Raw genomic sequence first — 26,722 nt, forward strand, 5'->3', positions numbered from 1 at the left:
TAACTTATGGACAATGCCCCCTTGATATAGTTACTACATTCCTTTTATTTAAAAAAAAAGGAATAGAGAGAGAGAAATTTCACGTGCATGTGTGTATGTGTGTGTGTGTGTATAGATGATAGAAATCAAACAACCATCTCTAGTTTCTTTTCAAAAAGACCTCTTTTTGTTGGCATACCAAACCTCCCCCTCTTATGACATGCTTGGGGACCCTCTTAAAATATAGAATAGATTAAGTATTTTGAAATGATAGACTTTAGTTGCTTTCGTCACAACAACATAATTGGAAGGACAAGATATGTACTCAAGATAGGCTAGTAGTTTTAAAGTCACTTTCACAACAACATAATTGGAAGGACAAGATATGTCCTCAGACAGGCTAGTAGTTTTAAAATCACTAGTTAAATGATGCTATGTGTATATATCATACATTTGATATCAAGTAGTTTAAGTTTGCGTTGATGAATTTCCGCAACAAATACATCCTTTAAGCTTTCCCAATAAACTTCGATGTTTAATCACCGACTTCTCCTCTGGTCTATCCATAACCCACCTGCAGAAAGCATTCAAATATCGACTTAGAAGGGAGGATTGAATAAATTGCCCTAGTACACCATGAAATCGAATCTATTGCCCTAATACTCCGAAACTATTCCTTCAAACCTAGGAGTACCATGACTAATGATGTGGATTGAGATGTGAGAAGCAGGTTTAGAAGCGAACGTCAAGAAGTAAATAGTGCAGGGAAATTACCTTGAGCTGTGGATCTGGGAAGTCATGGGAGGCGTGCTGTTAGCATCCGGAAGAACTGTTGACAGATGGGGGCGTGTCAGCGGGTCATCGGCATGAAGAGCCGCGGGTGGGACCACCACAACCGCCTCCATAGCAGATTCTTGTTGACCATGTTGTCGTTGTCGTTCGTGCTCTCTAGATTCTGACTCGGAACGAGCGTACAGAAGGTTGTGGCCTTGCTGTACTTCCTCCATAGAGGGATGTCCCCTCCCTTCTTGGGTGGAAGTTCCAATAAACCTCCCCCCTTGAGCTACTGGCTGAGGGTCTTTAGGGGAGGAGGACATACTAGAAGTACGACTAGAGAGCTGGCGTCCATCTGGTATTGAAGGTTGCTCATACTGTTCCTGTGGAACAAGATCCTGTACATGTACCTCTATGTCCCTATACTTCGCCTCCTCAGACAATGAGACATCCTTAGGTTCATCAGACACAGCTTTAGGGGGCCTCTCAAATGACAACATATTCTTGGGTTTATGTGGCTCTGATTCATGGGGCAAACGAGCATACTGAGGTTCGTCTGTCACAGCTTCGTGGGGGTCCTTAAACGTGGAGACATCCTTCGGTTCATCTGGCACGACTTCACGGGGCTCCCCAAACGATAAGACATCCTTATGTTCTTCTGACACAGCTTCACGAGGCTGTACTAGCACATCCATACCTGTGAGCTTGGCCTCTAGTAGCTGCTTCCTGTCATCGGTAAGGCCATGCATGCCGTCAGTACTCTCCCAACTGCTGGCCTCTCTTGCACCATCAGTGATTCTGCTTTGGCCTCCACAAGCCTCCATGTCGGACAACAGCTGATCAAACTCAGAATCAGTGGTGAGAAGGCGAGGCTGTGGTAGCCCTCCTTTCTCAACATTAGCCTTCTCTGGTTCCCCTCTGGTTGTCGCATCGGATGGAAAAGAAACCATGCCCAATGGGTTATGACTACCAGGTTCCACTTGCTGATTGTTGTGTTCATGTGACCACATTTTATCATGATCTTTTGTATCACTTACGTTTTCATCACCATCTTTCATATCCCTTGCGAGAGGATCTTGTTGTAGCTGTCGTTCTTCCTCTTTAGGTTGCGACTCTAAATGAGCGTATATAGGGTTATGACCTTGTCGTAATTCAATAACGGGAAGTCCCCCCTCTTGTTGGGTGGAAGCTCCATCAAAACTCCCCACTTGAGTAACTGGCTGAGGGTCCGTAGGGGAGGACACTACAAACTGGCTAGTGGCGTTGCTAGAGGGCTGGCCTTCCTGTTGTATTGAAGATTGTTCGTACTGTTCCTGTGGAACAAGATCATGTACATATATATTCATGTTTCTGTACTTGGCCGCCTCAGACAATGAGACATCCTTAGGTTCATCTGGCACATCTTCAGGGGGGCTCTCAAATGATAACACATTCTTGGGTTTATTTGGCACTGCTTGATGGGGCAAAAAAGCATGCTTAGGTTTATCTGTCACAGCTTCTGGAGGGTCCTTAAACATGGTGACGTCTTTGGGTTCATCTAGTGCAACTTGATGGAGCTCCTCAACCTCTAAGACATCCTTAGGTTGTTCTTCTGCCACAGCTTCATGAGGCTGTACTGGTACATGCTTGTATGTGAGCTTGGCCTCTGGTAGCTGCTTACTGCGATCAGTAAGGTAATGCCTGCCATCAGTTCTCTCCCAATCGGTGGCCTCTGCTACACCATCAGTAATCCTGCATTGGTCTCCATGAGAAGGGTCATGCATGCCACCAATTCTCTCCCAATTGCTGACCTCTTCTGCACCATCAAAAGTCCTGCCTTGGTCTCCTTGAGCCTTCATCTTGGACAACAGCTGATCAAACTCAGAATCAGTGGTGAGAAGGGGAGGCTGTGCTACTACTCCTTCCCCTTTCTCATCCTTAGCCTTTTCTGCTTCCTCTGCCACATTGGATGGAAAAGAAACTGTGTCCGATGGACGATGACTGCTATGTTGCACCTGATGATTATACTGTTCATTTGGCCACATATTGTCATCTTCTTTCGTATCAGTTTCTTTTTCATCACCATCTTTCATATCACTTGCGAGAGTATGCAGTTGTTGTCGTTGCTGTTCTTCATCTTTAGGTTGCAACTGGGAATGTGAGCACATATAGTTATGACCTTGGTCTAATTCCATAAAGGGAGAGGAAGCTCCATCAAAACTCTCTTCTTGAGTGACTGGCTGAGGGTCTTTTGGGGAGGACACCATCAATTGGCTAGAGGGCTGGCCTTCATCTTGTATTGAAGGTTGCTCATACTGTTCCTGTGGAACAAGATCAGGTTTCTCTGGCACTGCTTGATGGGGCAAAAAAGCACACTCAGGTTTATCTAACACAGCTTCTTGGGGATCCTTAAACATGAAGACATCCTTAGGTTCATCTGGCACGACTTCATTGGGCTCTTCCAAAGATAAGACATCCTTAATAGGTTCTTCCGACACATACTCATGAGGCTGTACTGGCACATCCTCGTATGTGAGCTTGGTCTCTGGTAGCTGGTCGCTGCCATCAGTAAGGTCATGAATGCCCTCAGTTCTCTCCCAATTACTGGTCTCTTCTGCACCATCAGTAATCCTGCTATGGTCGCCGTGAGAAAGGTTATGCATGCCATCAGTTCTCGCCCAATTGCTGGCTTCTCCTTCACCATCAATAATCCTGCTTTGGTGTCCATGAGCCTCCTTGGAAAACAGCTGATTAAACTCAGAATCAGTGGTGAGAGGGAGAGGCTGTGCTAGTAGTCCTTTCCCTTTCTCATCATTAGCCTTCTCTACGTCCTCTCTGATTGCCGAGTCGGATAGAGAAGAAACGGTGCCCAATGGATTATGGCTATCATGTTCCATCTGATGATTATACTGTTCATTTGGCCACGTATTATCATCATCTTTAGTATCACTTGCAGGAGGAGGAGAGGGACGCACTGCATTTCCACCACCGTCGTTTTCAGTATCACTTGAGAGAGTAGGAAGAGGCCGATCCACCACGTTCCCATCACCATCAGAGCAACTCTCGTCAATAATACTGCCAAGACATCTTCTTTCACTTCCTTCTTCCTTACTTTGCTGCTGCTTGTCGGCAACAGACCAATCATTTGTGATATCACCTCCGTGTGATGAAGATGATGATGACGGCGATGATGATGAGGAAGATGGCGGCGACGATGGATCATTTGTGACATCATCTTCGTGTGATGAAGAACAAGATGACGACGACGACGAAGATGACGGCGATGATGGTGGTTGTTGACTATCTTCCCCGTCCTCCTTGACAAAAGCACCTGCAGATTTTAAAACATTCGCTCTTAGTCTTAAAAGCATATCTTACAGTCCAATTTTTGTACCTTCGGGGACTCACCTTAAAACTTCGTAGACTCTTTCACTAAGCATTCTACTCCCATCAAAGTGATAAAATGTTTATTGGAGAGAGAGTGCGTGTGTGTGACAGATATTGACGTCCTTTAACACGTCTCAAATGCACATAGCATAGAATAACAAACTCAAGATCTATATCCACTTTGGGGTGCTAATGTCATGAACAAACATGAACTACTAGGGCTACAAGAGTTACAATGTAAGATACTAACCCTTAAGTGTATGTGGAGAGAGAGAGAGAGAGAGTGTGTGTGTGTGTGCACTCTCAAATTGTTATTCTATATAAATAAAGATAATATGTAGAATTTTAATTTTGCCACATGGTCGAGCTTAACCTAATCTTGGTATAATTTAAAGCTTAAATGAACAAGGTAAACCGCTATCTAAGCATGCCTTTACAATCAGTGCTTTAAAAGGTGCAAAAATAAACCACATTCTAAGGAAAATGGTGATGTAACCACAAGGGAGTGCCAAGATAACAGTGAATTGCTAAATTCAAAGGCTTAATGAAGGTTGTCACATTTGATAATAAACAAAAGAGAATGTCAATGCTTAGTACAAAAATGAGAATATTAAAGTTAATGACTAGGTATTGATGTGGCATTATGATGATATGGCTACTAGCTTAATAGGCAATGGTATGGCACCATGATGATATAGTTGTTTGTATAACAAGCAATGATATGGTAGGAGTGCCATCTGGTAAGCAATGACATGGTATGTCACTAAATCATGTGTGCAACTATGTAGTGAGCTATCAAGTCAACATTTTGGTGGCATAGCAAAAGTGCATCGATGCATTAATAGTCAACTAGGTCGATTCATCTATGCCTTGTTGGCACAATCCCAAGTAATATTAAAGATAGATGAAAATTTGATAAGAAATAATGTAAGTAGAGATCAAGGACAATGAATGGCAAGACCCAAGGCTAATTAAACACACTAATAGAGGCATTGTTCCAAATACAAATAAGAGAGCAACCAATTCAAAGTACAAACATGTGGCAATAGCATTTGGGCACCATGGATAGTATGGATATGTTATATGTATACTTTCATAGGGTCTGATCATATTATACAATCGCCAATGGGGAGAGGGGATACCATAGCCCTATTGTATGTTGTCATCTACGGCTACTAGGACCAAAAATTGTGTAATCATTCACAACCCCTCTTACCTTGGTGGAATGGGCTTTGTTATTAGTGTTTAGTAGCGTTGAGGTCCTTGATTAGCTAGCTGCAAAGTTAACTTGAGCTCTAACCAATGGTATTTTTGCATCTCTCATACTCAATGTCAACCTTTGACATTTGTTGCAAATAATAATTTGCTTAAAACCCTCAACATTGTGATCATAGTAGCGGGGACAGACTTCCCCTCCACTACACTTCTATTGCCCCACAAGCCCTAACATAGTAGAGCTCTTATCTTCTTGAATTGTGCAACTAGGAAAATTATTCCTTGCAATAAAATTTAGAGGATGCACATAGAGAGAGAGAGAGAGAGAGAGAGAGAGAGAGAGAGAGAGAGAGAGAGAGAGAATATTAAGGGTATCATGATTGTTACAAGTACATAGTCACCATTACACATAAAAACCATATTTTTCAAACTATCCTTAATTTAAAACTACCTTGTAGAGATTGGAAAACCCAAAGAATGAATGCAATGGCCTAAGCTTTGATAGTGTTCAGTTCAAGTCATAAAAAGTGGTCCACATCTAGGAGTTATGAGATAAAGAACCTTCAAGGATCTAATTTTAGTTGAGGAGGGGAAACTACCTAATGATTGTCCCCTCACTCGATGTGACACAAAAATATCATGATCTACTAGCATTTACCTTTTTAATATACATGTGATAATGCTAGTGTGATTTCAAGTAAGCTTACTCTTCAATACAACATGCACACTCCAAGGAAAAGTAAATTATTTCTTTGGAGATACATCCAAAAAATCACAAAGTAGAGTACCTTCCTTCCAAAGATTAGCTAAGGTAGTGAAGAGGAGCCACATTATCATAGTTTTTATGCAAAGGTAGGATAGCTCAAAGACAAATGAATAACAAAGCTTAATTGCACTAGGACTATCCTCCCTCGTGACTCTACAAAGGAGGCAGACCAATTGATTGTCTAAGGGTCAAATCTTAGATTTTCAAGAACACATGATGGACACGTACGTATTCAATGAGTGTTCGACCAAGTGATGCACCCAACTTTGAACCCACTACCTCATAGTTATGATCCCAATTTCTAACTACTAGACCCTCACCATAAGGATTCCATGATTGTAATCTCAACATTGACCCTCAAATTTATCCCATCCCCTCCCAAAAAAAGATAAATCCTTGACATAGTTTTAGGGTAACACATGGTTTTCATCAAAATGACAATTTAGATTGTAACATAAGTAAATTTTTGCTTGTAAAAAATTTGTTGAAATAAACTGCAAATTGTAGCTTATCAAAGGATTCATGCCCTAAAAGACAAGTGGGATGACATTGGAGTGATGGAGCACCATCATGTTGATGCATAAAGTCAATTAGTCAAATCACATATAACAAAAGTAGGACCAATATATTAGAATGTAGAGCCTTAGCAAGTCTTATTTGAAGGGGATTAGAAGAATGCTTGTGGCTCACTTAATTTAAAAGAAGGCATTGGCTCTACCAAAACATGGCTTGAATATTTAGCTTATTCTAGGATGACCATGTTACCCTTGCAAGAAAAATTTTGGTCCCTTCAATTGTTTGTGTCATTACTTGTAGATTAGTCATAGTACCTCTAATTGGATTGACTAAGTGACATTGCCACTTGTCAAAGGTGCAAGAAATGATTGAGCAACCAAACAAATAATAGGGTTTGTAGGAACACAGAGTGCGTATGACAAATACTAAAAGAGAAAAGAAGAGAAACTCAGATGAATGAATGAAATAATGAAGTGAATCTAATACAAGGGTGTCATTGTTAAAATGCACGGATCTAGGGCTATGGAGGTTGAAAGAGAAAGAATGAGCTCATGAGGACATAGACATTAAGACTGATTGTCACCCAAGTGAATTAGGTTCCAAGATTGAGACTTGGACTCATAAACATGATCTTGTGTGTTGACAATGACACATGCACTTTGCTAGAAGGACAAAAGTACTATGACATTTTCATTAAAAAAGAGAGCAAGTACAATGCTTTATAGGGACAGACAGGGCTGCTCTTTCCACCATTGTGCATATGGGGTTCTGCATCCTAAGCCCACATTTCTCCATACAAAGAGGCTAAGTTGGGTGTGATTGCCAATATCTCAACGTCCCTCCTCAATCATAACCAGAAAAGTACAAAGTGTGCAGAGGCTTTAGTGAGCAACCACCTGTAAAGTGTGGGCATACCACAAACATGGTAAACACTAGAGGTTGTCTCAGAAAAGGCTAAGTGTGTTTACCAAAGGCATGGTGGACATCTAGAGGTTGTAACACGGGGACTCACAAAGTGTACAGAGGTTCTAGTACAAGGTTACATGAGGAGTTTACAAGCTTATGTCAGAAGCATTAGGGGTAGGCAATACAAGGCTAAAAAAGTCTATTAGAATAGGAGTAGAAGGACCGATGAGGCTTGTCCTTCTCTTGGTAGACTTCTTCTTCTTCTTCCTTTGCACCATGGCCTTCTTCTTCTTTAACAATAGCTAGATAGGCCTTTTGAGACCTCTTCTTGGCATGATAGAATTTCTTCGTGTGCCCTTGTACTTGTACAGACATATAACATTTTGTTGATCTTTAGAGGTGCTTGGTTCTTCTTTGAATTTTATCTTCTTTTCTTCTTCTAGTAGGGATGCCTTAATGTCAACTAGTTTAGGACTAGGCATGTTGATTAATGTAGTTGACACATTATTATAGTCGGTAGGAAGGCTTTTTAACAACACACGAATACAAATATCTTCATCAATCATGAGATTTATCCCTACAAGTTGTGTTAGAAGACTTTGCATGTAGTTCAAATGAGATGTTAGGGATGTATTAGGTTTCATGTCAAGTCGAAAGAATTCAATCAGTAAGCCATACTTTGAGGATTTGGACTATACACCAAACAAGGCATCTAATCTATCCCAAGTGTCATGGGACGTGTCATAGGTAAGAGTTGCATCTTGGGGCTTCTTTTCTTATCCATTGGTAATGGTCTTTAAGTCCTTCATCAAGATGATTTTAATGTGGGTTTGCTAAGTGTGAAATCCGACTCCATTGAATCGAAAAGTTGAAGTCTTTGCCCATGTTGGAGTGGCAGAGACAGTAGCAAATCAACTTCAAAATTATCAGATTTGAGCGGCAGAAGAGTTGATTGAGATGTGTCAAAAGACACAAGTACTAAGAGCACTAGATGAGTGACAATGGACACTATGTTTCTTCCTTGAGTCTTTCAAATCAGCAAAAATCCTTCAAGATATTCTAAAATCGAATCTTCTCCTCCTTGATTTGATGCTAGAAAATTCAGTGCTCAGTCAAATTAGAATGTTGGGACTTTCAGTGTGCCTGGAGGAGTTAGAACATGGAGTGAAAAAAAAAGCTTGAACTTGGTGGCTATGGATGCTTGATCTTTTCTTGAATCTTTTTCTTGCTCACTTGGAGGGAAAATCTCACCGATAACTTCAGTAACTCAGTGGATTAGAGTGGCAGAGATTTGGTTTGAGTGTCAGGAGAGAAAAAATGTAGTTTTATGAGCTTGATTGAAAATGAGTTATGGCTTCCTTTAGGTTTTCAACAGGTTGATTGGTTTTTTGCTTATTGCAGTACTAGCTATAGTGAAGCATTTGGGCTAAAATTTTGTTAGGAGGAAGCTCACATGGTGGGCTTCAAATGTCCTATAGGTGCTGGGTAGATTGTAGCACGCAGGTGCAGATTCAATGGTACAACCATCAACAGGCGCACTTCAGACATCGTCAGGAAAACCACGCAATGCTGAAGTTAGGGAGGCTCAATGTCATAATGTGATGTATCAAGGAGGAGCATCCTAAAGTGACAAAGAGATCCGCAGAAGAAACTGTGAGCTGATATGGCTTCCTTTGAGAGATCCAAGAGCTCCAATATGACAGGGTGCAGGTTGGCTATGGCTACCACAAACTTGATTGAAGATACAAGTGAAAATGGAGCTGGAAGTGAAGTCATGAGCTGACCAGAAGTGAAGAGGAGCTAAGAGAGAAGTGAGATGAGCTAGGCCATGCCCAACTGAGCTCTGATACCATGTTAATGCATGGATCTAGGACATGGCTATGGAGGTTGAAAGAGGAAGAATGAGCTCACGAGGACATAGACATTAAGATTGACTGTCACACTCCAAGATTCAGGCTTAGACTCATAAACACAATCTTGTGTGTTTGACATTGCTCCATACAAAGAAGCTAAGCTGGGTGTGATTGCCAATATCTCAATAGTCATAGCATGAAGGATGCCTTGGAGCAAGGAGATTGATGAAGAAGCCTTTAAATCTGCAAACGCATGAATGATAAGGTGTCACTTGGAGCAGGGAGACTATCATTGAAGCCTCTGAATCTACAAATCCAAGGATAAAGAGTAGCCGGTGAAGGTGACCTCCTAGATAGCCCAAATGCAAAGATTGGATGCTACCAAGGACTAGTACATTGTCACTAGATGATTGTAACGTGCCCGCCTATCGGCTGTCCAAGCACATTTTAGCAGTCCATCAAGAAACAATTCTAGGCGTCGCAGTCCGGTACTCCCATGGAATGTTTTGGGGTTTGTCGCCTAGGGTTTCCCGAGTCCACCTTGCAATGGAACGTTCACGGCTGAACCCACTAGGATTGACCTGAAATTTGGGTTTCAAGTAGACAAAGTCTCCTGACAGCATCTTAGCATCAGGTTTTGGACATCCTACTTTACGCAGAGATACCAATCTGAAGTAGATCCATACTGCACTTGGTTCAAAGAGAATGGGAAATGAGAGGGATGTGCCATTCAACCTCTCTGCTTGTGGGGCATAGTCCCATTCCGGTCCCCTAAAATGACATGAATCAGGTTCTAACTTAACAATACCTAAAGTCATTGTTAGTAAAACCTTGTGAGAAGCCTCCCAGTTCTCTAGGACCACCCAGCCATAGGATGGACCCGCCGGGGATTCTGCCCACCTGCTTTCCTTGATAGCTTTAGTTTTTCTAATTAGGTCCTACCACATTTATGTGTGACATTTAAAACCAACTTTATTAATTAAGCCTTTTAGGGAGCAGGGTTTGTTCGTGTAATTTACAGCACAGACACGAAAATAAATCAGGTAGATCTTTTGACAAACAAGTTCATTAATTTATCTTCAAGTTAATCCTTGTCTCCTGCCCATACAAGAGAATTATATATCCCTTCTATCCAACAGAAGTACCTGGTCCAAATGACATGGCACCAAAATGTCCATCCTTTATCTAGAATAGGATCTTCCAACGTCCCAGACGTTGGGCTCACGACAGTCTACAACTCTGTTCCGAACTCGGCAAGGGGTGTCCAAAGCTCCATTGACCCCAAGCAACCTAGGAGTGAGACACACTTTCCATGGTTGGCCTTTTCACCGCATGACCTTCAACCCATAAATCGAGCAATACTCTCTTGGGGTAATCCACGGTGCAATCTTGGAAATGATCTATCCACGCAAAATATCATTTCTTAATTAATCCATTTAGGACTCAAGCACAATCAACGCAATCAGCCTAATATCATCTTTTAGAAAAACATTCATTTATTCCCATGACAACTTGTCATTACAGACCCTAGCCATCCATCTACCATCAACACAAGCCTTGGAATATTTATCCAAATCACAATGCAACAATCAATTGATTGAAAGAAAAACATTTAGGATGTTGTTCAATCAAGTAACAAAACTAATTGAACTTTATCCAAACAATACAAGAATAGACGCGATAATAATTCCATCGCATATTCGCTCTCCCCTTTGGGATCAAAGAGTGATTCTATGCAAAATTTACTTAATACTTGTATACACAATTTTTAATGTCATGATTATGCCATTTATAACCCTTTACCGATTCCTCCTTGTAATTGCTCTATCAACGAACAAGCCATATGCAACTAGATGCAATTAACTTTCCCTAATACATGCACTTTGCAAGCTTGATCTTTTGAATATGTGAGATGAAATTTATCCTTTCTGATAACCTATACTCATGCATCATAGTATGGGGCCTAACATATCTCATACGAGAATCAAAACAAGCATCTATCCATTTAGAAATACATTACTTACGACTGGAATCACAGTTGGTTTGATAGTGATGCCTTTGCCCAAGCTTCGTTGCTGGTTGTAGGATTGCCATTCGTACGTGACATTCTTCGCTTGGAGGCCATCGTCTGCAAGTAGACTCAAGAGATTAAGAAGGCAGAATAGATTCAAGAGGGGAGAGTGCAAAAGAAGATGGTTAAGTCGAGGATCGAGATAGAGAGAATTGTGCAACCTCTTGGGGTAACTCTTCTCTATCTCTCTCTCTCTCACACAATCTCTTGGAGAGATATCATTCTCTCTACCTTTCTCTTGCAGCCTCTCAGGCTCTCCTTATGCTCCCTTGTGCCTCCCCATGCCTCATATTTATATGAGAACAAGAGTGGAGGGGCTCTTGGAAGACTCAGTGATCTGATGCTCAGTTCATAAATCTGATGGTTGCATTGGCTCCAAAAGGGGGATAAAACGTCAAGACACTTGATTAGAAAGCTCTCATGTCACTCCTTCTTTTCTTTGTTCGAAGTGTTGTCTACTACCTGTAGTCTACGATCGCGGCGCACGTGATTTTCACCAATCACTTTTCTTTATTTTTCTGTTTGTAAAATCTCCAAAACTAACTAAAACATCACTTGTCTTTTCTTTTGAATGACTTTCAATTCTATCTTTTTAGGATAATATCTAAAATATACTAGTTTTTAAACCCAAAAATCTAATATTTTTGGACCATCCAAACTATACACATTAATACTAGTGATTAATATGGCTCATAAGTCTCGTTCACGTTGTAACTTCCGTGAAGGGTGGCTATGATCCTTGTCAATCCGAGAAAGATATCGGATTACAACTCTCAGTTTATTTTAAAATATATTTTTAATTAAATAAAAATTATTAGTTATTAATGTTAGTTAGTTTTTACCTTAGTTAGTCTTTAGTTAGTAATCTTACTAACTTATTAATTGCCTAACTAACTTTCGAACTAACCAACTAACTTTTATTGTATGGAAATATTACAATGATGGAGAATGGTAAGAAGCTGCAAGTGTAATAATGAAGAGCCTCTTACGATGGAAATGTTAGAAGTGGAGTAGCAATGGAAGCATAAATATATGTTGTAATGAACCGTTGAAACACACAACAAAAGTAAAAGGGAAAGAAAGAACACTAAAGAACACAATACATATGAGAACTTAGATGTATGCTCGGGAAATGGAATCCACATATCCAACATGAGATAGTCACATATATTAGTGAGTCACTGACTGCGTGGGCACTAGCTTTGGCTTCTCTCTCCATGGAGTCTCCACACGTGTGATGGTAGATTAGTGACTCAGTGAGGAAGAGCCTGAATATATAGGTTAAAAATATGTCCTCAATATGATCAAGTCGACCAACATTTAATGCTAGTAGTTGGCTAGTAATAAATGCTAAATATGACCAAAATGAAGACCATAAAAAATGCATACAATATCCTAAATAATGTCCTTAGCCTTAGCATGCACGGACTCACACATAAGCTAACATATCTGCTAACACTCTCTCAGATCATGGGTGATCTGATACAATACAATGGTATAATGATAATGAATCATAAACCAGACAACATAAAATCACCAAGTAGAACCATGGATACCCAAGCAGTGGGTGATCAAGCCTCCACCAAGGTGCCTTAAAGAGAACCTAATGTCGAGGTCGATTGTACCAGCTCTTGAAAATAGAGAAGATCATAGCATATCTCTATGTGCGTCCCAATGTCTCTTAGTAGCATACATGACCATCCTATAAAAAATGCCTCTGGAACATACGTGACCATGGATTCCCCGCCTTTGACCAAACTGCCAAAGTGTCTCCTCATGTGAAGACTAGGAGCCAACCCACTCTCTGTCAAATAAACAATCCATCATGAACCTGGATCTCAATCCTAGCTCCAGGATTTGAACCTACCAAACTTCAATCAGTGCATCAGGGAAGTCCCTCTCTAGATCCTGTGCATCTATATAGATGTATAGATGAGGCACAACTGCCCCATCTCACCACCCTCTCACACTTCCTCTCTGGCACTAGAGAGTTGTGAGGGATGTTGTCATCACCACCACTAGAAAGTAGCTGAGGAAGGGGCCATCAATTCCTTCCCACGATCCGAAGAAGCTGATCCTTTCTGTGCCTTGGACTTCTTCTTGGTTGGAGGATCAGAGTTTGAGTCAGATGCAGATGGTGACTTGTCGCCAAAGTCCACATCTTGTGTCATGCTCTTCTCTTTTTTCTTCCTCGAAGTTGCTAACTCTTTGTAGTCCTTCAGTAAATGGCCTTTCTTTCCATAGTGGTAACACTGGGTCTTTGACTTCTTCTTCTTCGCACCCCTCTCTGAAGATACAAGAGCCTCGATAGAACCTAACGAAAGCCTCCCCTATAACCACAATGATGCCTCATGCTCAAGCAGCATGGATGCCATATGTGTAAAACTGATAGGAGTTGATGATGTCTATGCCCTCAAAGCATTCACCACTCCATTGAACACTGGAGGGAGTTTGGAGAGTATGAGTCTTATAAGATAAGCCTATGGAAGAATAGACTGCATTTGTTGAAGTTGGTCTTGGATTTGGGTTACACAAGTAGAAAAGATTGGATAGTATCTTTGCCTACGAACGAAATTTGCTAGAGCTATCCATAAAGAGTAACTGCCGTCATGGAACACCAAAAAATGACTAGGTAGCAAAAAGAAAAAAAAAACCAAGTATGGAATAAGCAATATGCTTATAATCTATTCTCCATTTTATACTTGTGCATAGTTATAATGTTTTTTTCTCTATCGGCCAACCTTATTCTTTACCATAACCACTTTGCCCCATTACCCACGGAGCAATTGCAATCAATACTAGGTTGTTGGTTCATAAGGAGTATTACTCTTCATATCTTTCATTTGTTGCTAATTTAGAACTAGTTGTTATATTATTCTTTATCCATGACTAACTTAACAACCAAATGCTTAAATTGGGGCATGACATCTCTCGTATGTATAGAGGTCCTAATAAGTAAGAACTCTAAGAGAATTGATTGGATCTCAAAATTTGAGACAAAGGTTCCTATCAATGAAAACTAGTCACGTATATCTTTGATTTTACTAGATAATCAAGAACTAATATATTCTTGATTTTTTTCATTTGTAACTTAGTACATAAGTTGCATTTGTTCCCTTGTGAAATACTATTTCAAACATATGATGTGCATTGTATACTTAACCTCATAAGGCTTCACATTAAACACAACAAAGTCTTATGGTTGTGTGTTTTTGAGGATATGCTTTGTATGCATGTTTCTAGGAGAGAGAAGAGAGAGACAATACTTGTCGTATAACCACTCTTCAAGAGCACTAATGCCACCTCAAATTCGTTTAAAATATAGAGGGAACTTGGTCTAAAACTTCATCATTACATTTGTATGGATGATGTACACTTATTGTAAAATCGCTCTTGAAGCACTAGCATTGTCTCAAATACTTCATGATTTAAAGTTGACCCAATACACTCCAATATCAATTAATGAGCAACCATATCAATGTAGCTTTTGTCACTTTGGCCTTCAAATTAGGTTGAAACTCCTTGGATTGCTGCTAAATTGGATGTTGATGCTTTTAAAATATTCCAAATGAGTCATAAACACAAGAAAAATTGATTTTAAAAATGGCCAAATACAATTTGCTCCATAAATAGGGTAGCAAAATGTGAAGATGGGGCTAGAGAAGCACATGATCATACTCACTTATAAGATGAGGTAATCTACGTATGTTTCATTATTACATTGTTATTTACATACTTTATAGCCTTTGCACTAACGATATAGCAGAGATTGATGATATTGTCAATAAGCTTGGATGCTTTGAAGGCCAAAATGAGAAGGGTTGGGGCAAGACCTTCAACTGGTCAAGGGGGTGGCTCAGAATATAAGCATGAGGAGAAGGTGATTATATGTGGGTGGCTCAGAATATAAGCATGTGGAGACGGTGGTGGTATGTGGGTGGCAGCGATCCTAGCAATCTTACGGTGGCAAAGGGAAGGATGCCAAAGTGGAGACGGGGCACAAAGACGCTGGCAATCCGGCGGCAGGCAGAGCCATAGATAGTGGAGTTATGGCAACACGAGCAACCATGCCTCTCTCTCTCTCTCTCTCTCTCTCTCTCTCTCTCTCTCTCTCTGTGCAGCGCCCAATGATGTGGCCAGGTCGGCGGCCTGTGGTAGCTCGATAGGCAACGACGTGGAGAAGACTAGGTGGGTAAGAAGAGAGCCAAGGAGGTGCAGAGCAAAAGGATAGGGTGGTGCAGGCTGACTCATGCAGCCTTGTATCATTCAGACTTTTGTCAATTTGTTCGTGCGTTCCCTTCAGTCCCCTTGTTGGCTATGTCCCTGTCTTGCCTTTTGTCAGTTCTCTCCTTCTCTGTTCACTCGGTGTTCACTTTCCTTTCCGCTACGCACTCTCATGCACGAAAGCGGGTTGATCGATAGATCCCAAGTGTACCAATCCACCAATGTCAAATGAATTGGACGGTAGAGGTGGAAAGAGCAAAACATAGTCCTCGAGATAGCAGGATGTCTATGAAGACTCCGGGGTTACTAGCAAAACACAGGTTTGCAAGCTAAAACAAAACCCAATTTGGCACAAATCTTAGAGAAGATAATGATATCAACAACAGCAATAGCCCCACATGGTCATGGCTTGGCTAGAATAGCATGCGATAGGCTGGGACAGCAAGCGATGGCCCCTCCAAGTTGGGCATCAACCGTAGCAAGATGGGCGTAACCTCTATCAATCAAGGTGGCAATAGCCAAGTATGGCGAGGTGAAGATCTCCTGGGGTTTGTGACACACAATGAACTTAGACTAGAACACAAACGAAAAAGAAGCAGAAACTCAGAAATGGACGATTGAATGAATGAAAAGAGAGATAACTATGGAAGCTGAAGAAGCAAAGACTATCCAACAACCAAAGGACCCTCGTCGAAGTGGGCCGAGAGAGAGTGTGGTCCTTCGAAAATAGACCGCAAGGGCTGAAGAAAGTAAGGGCAGCAAGCCAGATGCCAAAAGGTACCAGTCTCTAGGGCTAGAACAAACAATCAAAACAATGTATAGTGTAGTGATCGTTTTTGATGGAGTGTGCAGCAATTGGTAGCCAAAACACAGCAGAAGGGCTTTGAGTGTAGAAAGTTGGTGCAAATGATAAAAGAAGATGTTGGACATCAGTTCGGAACATTAAACACAACCTCTAGAATCTGATGGTAATGACTAGTGATGGCAAGCTGTAAGAGATGATGTGGGTTGAGAACCAAGATGTAGAGATAGATGGTTCTCTAGGACAAGGAAATTGCACCAAATGTTTAATAGCAACAGCAAGGGGGGCACCAGTGGCAACTAGACAACAATTTCGATGTGAAGATAACATAGGCATCACTTCTACAGTCGATGGAGAGAAAGAATTTTGGGGATAGAGTGTTAGCACAATTTGAGATTGAGGGATTGTAAAGCATGACTCGGATGAAGGCCCAAAACATGTCTTTTTAAAGGGGATTTTTGAACATACTTCGTCTTACTACCAAAATAAAATACACGTTTAATGAATACATTTATTTGAGGCTATTTTTATAAGCTAAATTAGGATTAAATGCATGATAATAGTGTTAATGCAATCCTCTAATGTAATGTTTGAATTGATGCTAGGAACTAGGTAGTGGGCATCACCTCCAAGTAGGGTGCAATAGTAGGCTGAGAGGTGACAACAATCACTTGGTACCAAGGTAGAGGCATTAGCCACTTGAAGTGGGAGAGATGATAAAGAAAGGTAGTTCATGCTCAGAGTAAGGGAATGATAAAAGAAAGAGTGCATTCGTGATGGCCATGACATATCCTTTCATAGGAAATTTTTGGACATTTTTCCTACTACAAAAAATAAAGCCATTTTTCATAAATAAGTTTTTGGAGCTATTGTGGAGTCAAATTAGGTTGAAATGCATAGTAATTTTCTATTAATTGAGGCTTTCAATTTTGAATGCTCAACATCCCCTCTTGAGCCTAAAAGGATGCCCAAGGTAAGAGAAAGAGTATTATTCCTCTCTCATCTACCCAAAAGGCCCCACCCATAGAAATCAAGGCATCTAACCATGGGTACCACAATGGATTGCCCAAGGGCCTATGGGGATTGCAAAGGAGATGGATTTTTCCTTTCGGGTAGCCCAAGTAGATGGGTCTTATGGTTTTTTTGAAAAAAAGGACAGTAGGATCTCTTGTAAAGGTCAGCTATGTGTCAATCTAGTGTAGTTGAAAAGAAACAAACCCCTTCACACTATCAAATCGATTGCTAAAGAGTTGGAGTCTGATTCGTGTTGTGGTGTTGAGATAAAGAGAATAAGAAACACATATCCCATAGCTGGAAACTTGAAGAGATAATAATAGCCAAGATGATATAGTTGAAGATGCCCAAAATTCTTCCTTGGGAGAGAACCCACTAGCTCCATCTCCATGTTGGCAAAAATTCAAAGGTGTGGTTGATCGTGGGCCTCAAAAGATAGGACATTATCTCAGTATCCTTGTTGGATAAGATGTGGAGGTGCAATCACCAAGGCATGGCTGAAAATCCATAGTTCTCGCCCAGGGAGAACCAATAGATCCTAGGGGTCAATCCCACAAAGGATGTGAAGGACTGAGGCCAAGGCTATTTGGCAGTGTTCACCATGGTGCACCAACGTGTGCCAATGAATGGTCATAATGGATTGTGAATCCCTCCCAAGGACGAGGTGGAGAAGAGACTAAATAGTATGTGCCAACTTCCAAGAGCTCCCCCTTTGGAGTAGATACAAAATCCAAAACTCATGAATGACACCCTCCAAAAGGAAACATAAAAAGAGAAAATGACTGCTAATGAAGTCGAAGAAGGTATCTGCGATCGCACAACCATTGAACAAGGGGCATCCAGTTACCAAGTGTTGCCTTTAAATGTTGGGTAGAAGAGGGTTGGGAGGGAGGGGTACCAAAAACTATCTCCTTCATGCATATCAAGTGGGAATCTATATTCATAAAGTCATGTAAAGTGCACATGTACAAAAAGAGTAGGGATGTAAATCTCCTATGGAGCCAACCGATAGCTACAATGCCACAAGGAAGTTAAATGTGAAGATGATTGTGTCCAACAATCGTTGCATCTCCATAGAGTAGACCATTGAGCTAACCATGTCCAAAACAGTTGTCTTTATATGGAGCAGACTGCAGATCTGAAGCTCATGGATATGGAACCTATTATCTCCAAAAGTAGGTGGGGGAAACCTTCGCAGCATGTTGTGTCAGTCTCCAAGGGGGCGTGTTGTCAATGCCTTAATTTGCTTGGAAGGACTTAGCACACATAGTAGGCATCTTATTGCCTTGAGCAAGGAAAGAAGTGGAAGAGGAAACACCTGCAGTACTCTGCATTTATCTCCATAAGGGCTTATTGCATAACACAAAGTAGTGAAATAAGTTAAATTCCAAATGCAATGTTGGATGGGAGAAGAATATGGAGTTTCCTCTCAAGTGCATAATATAATGGAAGAGTGGAAAAACTTTAGTAATCTGATGTGTCAAAAGTTAGATCATGTTGCTCTTGCAAAGCCATGCTCACTCAAAGAAAGTTTAGGATCTTTAGCCCAAGAGAACCTTTGGTCTAATACCAGGTGAGGAAATGATAGAGATTGTAGAGAGAAGAATAAAGATGTGTACGACAAGAATTGATAGTAGCAAGGAACTCAGAAATTCAAAGAGTGAATGAATGATGATTGAAATACAATGGGGGAGCTCAAGAAGTAGAGGTTGTGCACTCTCTCTCATGTGGATGGATCTCGACTACAGTGATCCATCGACATTGATGATGTGGCCAATAGTGCAGGGAGCAAAACATAGCCCTATAAACAAAAGGATATCAATGAAGGCTCCAAGGTAGTAAAATACACATTGTTGACTAAAATCTAGGAGAGATGATAGAGATGACGATAATGTAAATTGTCCTCCCACTAATGGCTATAGATACACTGCAAACTGAAAAATGTAGGTAACGTTAGCTCTTGATGGCTATAATGCGACTAAGGCACAGGGCAACAAGTTGGGACAATAGGTGACAGCTTCCAGATCAGGTACAGCAACAACTTCAATAGGTTGATTGAAGCAATGGTAGCCAAGTAGTGGTCAACATCTTCGGGAAGTGGGTTGCGGCAAGCTAAGAGCAAGCAACAACCACTAAGGCAAAGGCAGTAACTAGGAATGATGAAGAAAGGTGATGGAGAGCAAGCGACAACCACTAAGGCAAAGGCAGTAACCAAGGATGATGAAGAAAGGTGATGGAGAGCTAGCATTGAAGGTGAGAGAATAAGAGAGTGAATGTGGAATGCCCACAACATGTCCTTTTATAAGATGTTTTAGGGTAATTTTTCTATTGTAAAATATTAAAGCCTTCAGATGTTTTTGTAGTTGAGGCCTTTGATTTTACTTGTTTAATAATAGCTCCTATATCCCTAACTCAATGTTTATGTCTAGAGGTACTACCAACTTAACTACTCTATCTAACCTAAAGGTTAGACCCAAGTATGTATCCCTTTGCGATCCAGCCACATATACCTTATCTAACAACAAAACCAAGACCTAACCCATTCGAGGCACACATATGGCTTCTCTTGATAATGTGGGCCTTACAACTACAAGCACCATGGATCATTGATGGTGCCTTACTATCGCTTGGGAGGGAGGGGGAGGGCACCCAGGGGGCGGGTTAGGAGTGGTTCCGTACAATTGGAAAAGACCAACAAGCTTTTGCACCTTTTGTTATATCTTGACAATCCCTTATTCCTTGCCTACTCTTACATTCTCTTATGGCACTTCACTTCTAATTTCATAATTTGACTTGAACTTTATATGGTGGCCATGGATAACTTAAAGGTAAGGCTTGGATGACTTAGAGTTAGGGCTTTTGGCCCTTGGACCATGGGGCTCACACTTTTAATCCCGTGGATTTTTCATCCCTTTGATCTTAGAGACTTCTATATTGTATCTCTCACTCTTCACATTCTTTCAAGATCATGTCTTTATTTTTATGAGTAGGATGAATGTGAGGAAGTCAAGTAAGCTCCATGTGGCACCTTTTCTCTACCCTCCTACTTACTATAAAATGGTATTCCTTTACTTAAAAGACTTTTGAAGGGTTCAATCCCTCACGAGGAAGTGAAGTAAGCTACATGTGGCACCTTTTTAAAACCCTCTTACTTAGTGGAAAAGGGGATTGCTTTACTTATTACTTGCTTGTGGCATGACTATTAACCTTAGGGAAGCTGGACTAGAGAGTGCATGACCCCATTGTTGCAAAATCTTGGTCATTTCACCAGGCCATGGAGCATCGGTTAGGGATTCATACGGGAAGGGAGGTATTGTCCCCTAAAAAGCTCTGCAACTTCAAAGGGCGAACGGTGGGGCACTCAATGGAGTTCCCCAAAGCGTCCAGTTAGAGTTGTCCTACTAGTAGGGAGACATTCTCTCTCTGCCATGGAAGAAGACAAGCTTCAAGTAAACGTTGGTTCTTTGATTCTAGGCTTGACGATCGCCCAAAGAGGAAGTGCACATCAATCAAAGTACAGAACCGGTGCTTCCCCACCGGTAGCCATGGTCCGTTGAAGAGGAAGGGTGCAGGATTCTGATATGATTCCCCGAGAGAAATCATACGGATTCCAATGATGAGCTTCTAGTAGAAGCCCTTGGGGACTCTACTAAGAAAGAAATCATTAATATTGGGATTGGAGTTAACATAATTAACGAGGAAGGGCTTCATGCTTGGGGGAACCCTCCAACCGAATTTTCTCATTTTAACCTAACTATTGCCAATGGGTTTTAGTTCTGCCCATAAGGCATACTGAAGGATTTGCTAGTCAAAATAGTTAGAGTAAAATTGTAAATTTGCGACCGTGATAGAGCTAGCAATTGTTTGTTTGATATTTCAGTCTTTTGAGAGCCATATCCTTGGCTGCTTCAGCACCTGGGACGACGATACATGGACCAGTTTGTCGCAGGTGATTGATAGTGAGCGGAAACTCAATGATGAACGGGATAATGCTTCTTTTGGGCCGAGCAACGAGGAGTATATATAGTTTTCTGTTGATCAACGGATATATCAGAGCATGTTTGATGGCAGCAACGAGGAGCATATGTAGTTTTCTGTTTATCAACAGGTATATCAGGGCATTTTTGATGGCAGTGGTGCTTCAGAAAAGGTCTCTGACATCTTCCCATGTGGGATAAGGGGCACTGTTTCCTTGTTTTTCCCCCCTATGGTGTTCAACACCACGAGCTTATGCTCATGAAGAACCCCAGGTGCGGTTTGGGACAAGAGGTGTGACCCCTTCCCCCAACTGCACCTTGCTAAGTATGCAGTGGGTCCCTCCCGAAAGCTCATGAATTCAAGGGGACAGCAGCCCCATGCCCCAAACTGTACCTAGCTAGGTATGTGGTCCCTCCCTCTTGAAAACTCATGTAGTAATTCACAATGTGGGGATTATAGTGGAAATTTGTATAAAACCTCCTATAGGGGTACTATTGACCAGGCATTTTGTTAGAAGGCAAGGCAGGGATCAGTATGTAGGTCACCATGTCAAGTCTGGGGTAGTTAAAACTTGTACACTATTGACTGGTCTAAAAAGTATATTGACCCCATACAGGCAAGGCTCACACATTGCCTCTCAGGCATCTGGAACTGGCGATTTCCTTTTAAAAGGAATTATAACCTCCTACAGGTGATTCATGGGCTTCTCACCTTGGATTAACTGATAGGATATGCGGTAGAGAGACACTAAGGCAGCCTATTAGTCTACTACAGACTACAAGAACATCCAGCATTGGAAATCCATTAGGAAAATAAGAACCATTGTGTGTTAACTGGATTTCATGGATGAACACATGCGACTTTTGAAGGCTTGCAACCTCACTGAAGGGTAAGGCTACCAGGAAATATCCTACAGCATAGTTCCTGAAAACAACTCTCTAGTCATACTGCTGATTTAGGACCACCTACTTAAAATGTTCATCGAGATCTCCCTATTTCATACCTTTCTTCATTTTGGAAGTTTTACATCAAACTATCTAGTCCAATATTCACCGGTCAACTGAAACGCAGAACAGGTGCATAATCATACCATCAAAAAAGTTTGTTATTAGTGGATTCCAACCATTCTTTAAAATCATTTTGTATGCTTTGTGATCTAACTCAGGGGCTAAAAATATAGGAATGGGAAACACCTGTTCTCCAGTGACCAACCCAAAGGTTAAACAGCTTTGTTCGAACACATCAAAGCCTAAAGGAAACTTAAATACCCTTTACTGACTGTAGCAAAGCATACAAAATGCATGAAAAAGTCATACCTGCATGAGAAAGCTCAGAAGGAACCTCCTGCAGATGGGTAACAATACTTGGCTCTTCTAAAGTTTCTTGTAAATAACAGGCCCCTTCATCCACATTCAGGTTGCCGTCGGTAATAGTTTCTGTTTCAGGAACATACGAAGCAGCATCCCTGCTGGTGGATGGTATTGAAAGACTCCCAGTCAAAGACCTTGCTGCATCAAAACTACCATGGAGTGCACCATCGCTACTTTGTGCAGTAGAAACACTAGAAAGATTATTTTTATCAGAGCCACCTCCTTCGTATGTGTAGGTAGAAGATTCATCAATTGCACCAATGCGAGTATTATAAGGTTGTTGTTCACTTGATCTCACATCAAAAATGTCTGAGTATGTCCCTGTGGCATTCATACATGTAACTCCTCTTGTGTGTAGGCTGTCTTCAGCATTTGCTATCATGTTGTCATCTAGTTCTGGGTCACCTGTTCCTGGTGAGCTCAGTGTGATAGTTGTGATTCCCAGAGGAATGTCTTCACTTGTGGGAATCATAGGAGTGGGAGCATCATCAACTACCACTAATAGGTTGCTATAGTCACTGCTTTCTCTATTAGGTTGCCTCACTGTTAAACCTCCCTGACCCAAGCTACCTACGATAAGATTTTGATTGGCCAGTTCCAAACCTGCAGAATATCCTGACTCATTATCTTGAATATTGGCAATTTCTAATGCATTCTCTTGGGGAGTTCGATCATGGCCTGTATTTTGTATGTTCGGACAACCATTATTGTTTTCTGTAAATGATGTTGTTGAGGGCAGGGGACTACTTGAAGGTTCCGAATTATGCAAGGAAAGTCCTTGTGACTCATGCGAAGAGACACCGCTCTGAGTTACATCTATATTAGTGGCAGTTTCTTGACAAGACAGTTCATTGTCAGAGTTTAAGAGAGTGGAGTCACACTTAGGCTGGATGACCAAAGATTTGGTGGTTGAGGACCTGGGTGAAGATCTCTCTTCTGCAGAGCTACAAACTGAATCATCTCCGGCATCATAATGTTCAAGATCTCCTTCATGATGTTCCTGCAACAGCATTATTGACTTCTGTATAGAAGACTTGTTGAAGACTGCGCCAGACTGATAATCTGTACTATCAGAATGGCTAAACTTAATGTCAGCAGAGGGGGCAGCCAAATTAGCTTCTGAACCTTTCTGGCTACCAGTGACCTGAGACATGTCATCACCTTTGGCGGCTATATTTTTAGAATCATCGTCATGTGCTTGCCCAGATGATTCCGTTATGGTGTCTTCAGCCATCACAAAGTGCCAGCCCTCTCTCGGAGCAGACCCGTGAGTCAACACTGGGTGTGCTGAACCAGCAGCTTCCAAGTTGCTGGGTGGAGGGTAGACATCTTCTGTTGATTGATCTTCAGCTGGTGGAAGCGAGAGCGGTGGTGATGGTTTGATTGAAAGGGGGTCATTTACGAGGCCTACATTCAAGTCCTCAGGAAATTTGATTTCCTGTAAAGTAAGAGCTTGATTTGAGTTGTGTTGAATCTCCACATGAGGATTGGATTTATTGCCAGTGTTATTAAGCAAACTGGGTGCAACTGGAGGACTGCATCTACTCTCTTCCGAGCTCATTGGCACTTTCAAGCTGTGACTGTATATATTGCGTCGATTTGTTACTCCAGTTGATGTGATTACAGTCTGATGAGGAGAGGCCACATCTTCTGTCTGCACAATAGATTCACCTTCAGCAGCTGCCAAAAAACAGAGCAGTAACAGTTAGAGAATGTAATTGGCTGAAGAAGTTCGAGAACACATATTGAGGTAGTTCTAAAAGGTTCAATTGGTTTGCGAATCAGTCTAAAGAAAATTCTCAAGACACCATATTGAGCAAGGCCAAAACACCTGAAGATGAAGGATCCCAACTGTTGTCCCTTGTGATGTTGTGTGGAGTTATTGCGTGAACATCTGAATCTTGAACCCACAATTTTTGATTGGCAGTGCGAGACAAACTCAAATTTCTTAGATCTTCATTCATATTGGTTGGCAAGTGCTTTATAACAGGTTTTGTGTGGCTGTTTTGACGATAAGAGTCATTACTCCGACGACGTTCATCACGATCAGGGAGTAAAATGTGATCGCCTTGGTAAGATTTGAACTCATAGGATGCACGAGATGTGGACCTGCGTCTTGGGCGTGAGCCTGAAGGTGAAGTCTGCTGATAGCCTGCAGAGTCTCCAAGCCCTTCAGCAAAGAGCTCTCTCAAAGAGGAGCTTTTACGATGGTGCCTCACAGAGGGGGCTACTGCCTTGGAGTTTAGGCTGTAAGTACTAGTACTGGTGGATTGAGGAGAATTGAGTATATCTGAGTCTGCTGGTTTTGCCGTATCTGGGTGTTGAGCTGAAGCAGAGTTGGTGAGGACTGGGTAGCTCTGCGAATCAGGTTTGTCTTCTGAAACTTTTGCTGCAATTTCATGGCTGGTGGTAGGCACAGTAGGATTGGAGCTGCGTTCTGAGAATACCCTTCGGAAAGGAGAAGTTCCAAAAAGGGGGCTCCCAGTGGCAGAGGTGCCACCCGGACGTGGGCTGCTTGCCAAGGATGCAAAGACGTTGAAAAGGGGGCTGCTTGGAGGGCGGGGACTCGCAGCGTTGCTGTGCCACTCAAAATCTAGTGCTTCCAACACATCATCTGTAGTGAAATCTGGTGACACCTTGTCTTCTAACATGGGTGTCATGAGCTCGAGGAAGGTCACCAGGAGGTCAGCCACCTGGCCTACCATTCCATGCTTACTTAGGAACTGCAAAAAATCACCAGCCACAGGTACACCTGTTGGCATGCAGCAGGTCAATTCCTTTGTATACATCAAATGCTAACACAAGGTATGCATTCGAGCTATCCCTTAGACTTTCAGTTTTCATGAGCAAACCTAACACAAGAGAGCTGTAATTACAGTGCCATAATTGTATGAATTTTATGACCATCAAAACCTAATACATGGATGCAACTAGGTTGTTCTTGTCTATTTTAATAGTTCAATAACAAACGCAATACATATTAAGCCACAATTGTGCACATATAACGCTACCTGTGGCGTTGAGCCCAGACAAGAGCCTTGACAGAAGCTCTCGGTTAGGTTTCAGCCGCGACTTGGTGGGCATTTTCAAGAAGACCTGCCATAGAGCCATTGCGAGAGTCAACTTATAACAGCACCCTAGCTATTAACTGCAATATTCAATGTTTACCAGCTAGTAGGATTATGCACTAAATGGTGGGAACTATGGATGATTAATAGACTAGATGATCACCTGCTCTTCTGGAAATGAAGAATCGTACAACATATCCATCAAGGCGTAAACTTCCGAGTCCTTGTTGTCTGTCAGCCTCTTCAACATTTTCTGCAAGGGACAAGAATTTGAGCAGACAAATGGATTAGTGGATTGAGCACACTAAGGTAAAGTAATCAGTCCAGCACAGAATTTGATATAGCAGCCATTATTGAAGTCTACCATGTTTGCTTGCAAGGTCTGACTGAGCTGCTCTAGGTCCTTTGCTCTCAAGTCTTTGAGGCGGCTACTGCCTGAGAGCACTCTTGTGAAGAACTCCATCCTTACAGCAGCTTGACAAGACCAACGATACTCCTGAATTAATTAATTAGCTGGAAACATCCAGCAGTTTATGTTAAGTTGCCTTGTGAAAATTGAGAAATGGCAACACTAAAACACTATGGAAGGCGTGATTGTTCGTACAGTCTATGAGAGAGAGAGAGAGAGAGAGAGAGGGGGGGGAGGGAGGGAGGCGTGGTTTGTTAGTTTAACATATGAGAGAGAGAGAGAGAGAGAGAGAGAGAGCTGGCTGGCTGGCGGGAGGGTTTGAAGAGTTCGCTGTAAATACTCGTGAGTATGAGTTGCCTGGCAAGAGAGGCGACACGAAGGCGTCGGGTGATCTGTAAGAGAGAGAGAGCG

The 26,722-nt window shown here is 41.7% G+C and overlaps 1 protein-coding gene across 1 annotated transcript; it reads right to left on the reverse strand.

Annotated features, from left to right (window-relative positions):
- Positions 1-227: 227 nt before the first annotated feature.
- LOC148033445 (uncharacterized) lies at positions 228-26,722 on the reverse strand. The gene is made up of 7 exons (XM_087681370.1): positions 26,267-26,722; positions 26,066-26,155; positions 25,846-25,930; positions 24,666-25,586; positions 22,781-24,514; positions 754-4,063; positions 228-553 (listed from the first exon to the last, which is right to left on the reverse strand). The coding sequence occupies exons 1-7, from the start codon at positions 26,363-26,365 to the stop codon at positions 448-450; spliced, it is 6,345 nt and encodes a 2,114-aa protein (XP_087537496.1). The 5' UTR covers positions 26,366-26,722; the 3' UTR covers positions 228-447.

Source organism: Lygodium microphyllum, chromosome 7, assembly GCF_053477565.2.
Source record: "Lygodium microphyllum isolate KBCC chromosome 7, Lygodium_microphyllum_v1.1.10, whole genome shotgun sequence".
Lineage (NCBI taxonomy): Eukaryota > Viridiplantae > Streptophyta > Polypodiopsida > Schizaeales > Lygodiaceae > Lygodium > Lygodium microphyllum.

Bases quoted from the DNA above. Each gene is read 5' to 3' on its own strand.
- LOC148033445 (XM_087681370.1), bottom strand. From the start codon at position 26,365: ATGGAGTTCTTCACAAGAGTGCTCTCAGGCAGTAGCCGCCTCAAAGAC. The intron at 25,931-26,065 runs GTGATCATCTAG...GCTCTATGGCAG, and splicing joins CTTCATTTCCAGAAGAGCAG to GTCTTCTTGAAAATGCCCAC. The intron at 25,587-25,845 runs GTAGCGTTATAT...GCATGCCAACAG, and splicing joins GTCTGGGCTCAACGCCACAG to GTGTACCTGTGGCTGGTGAT.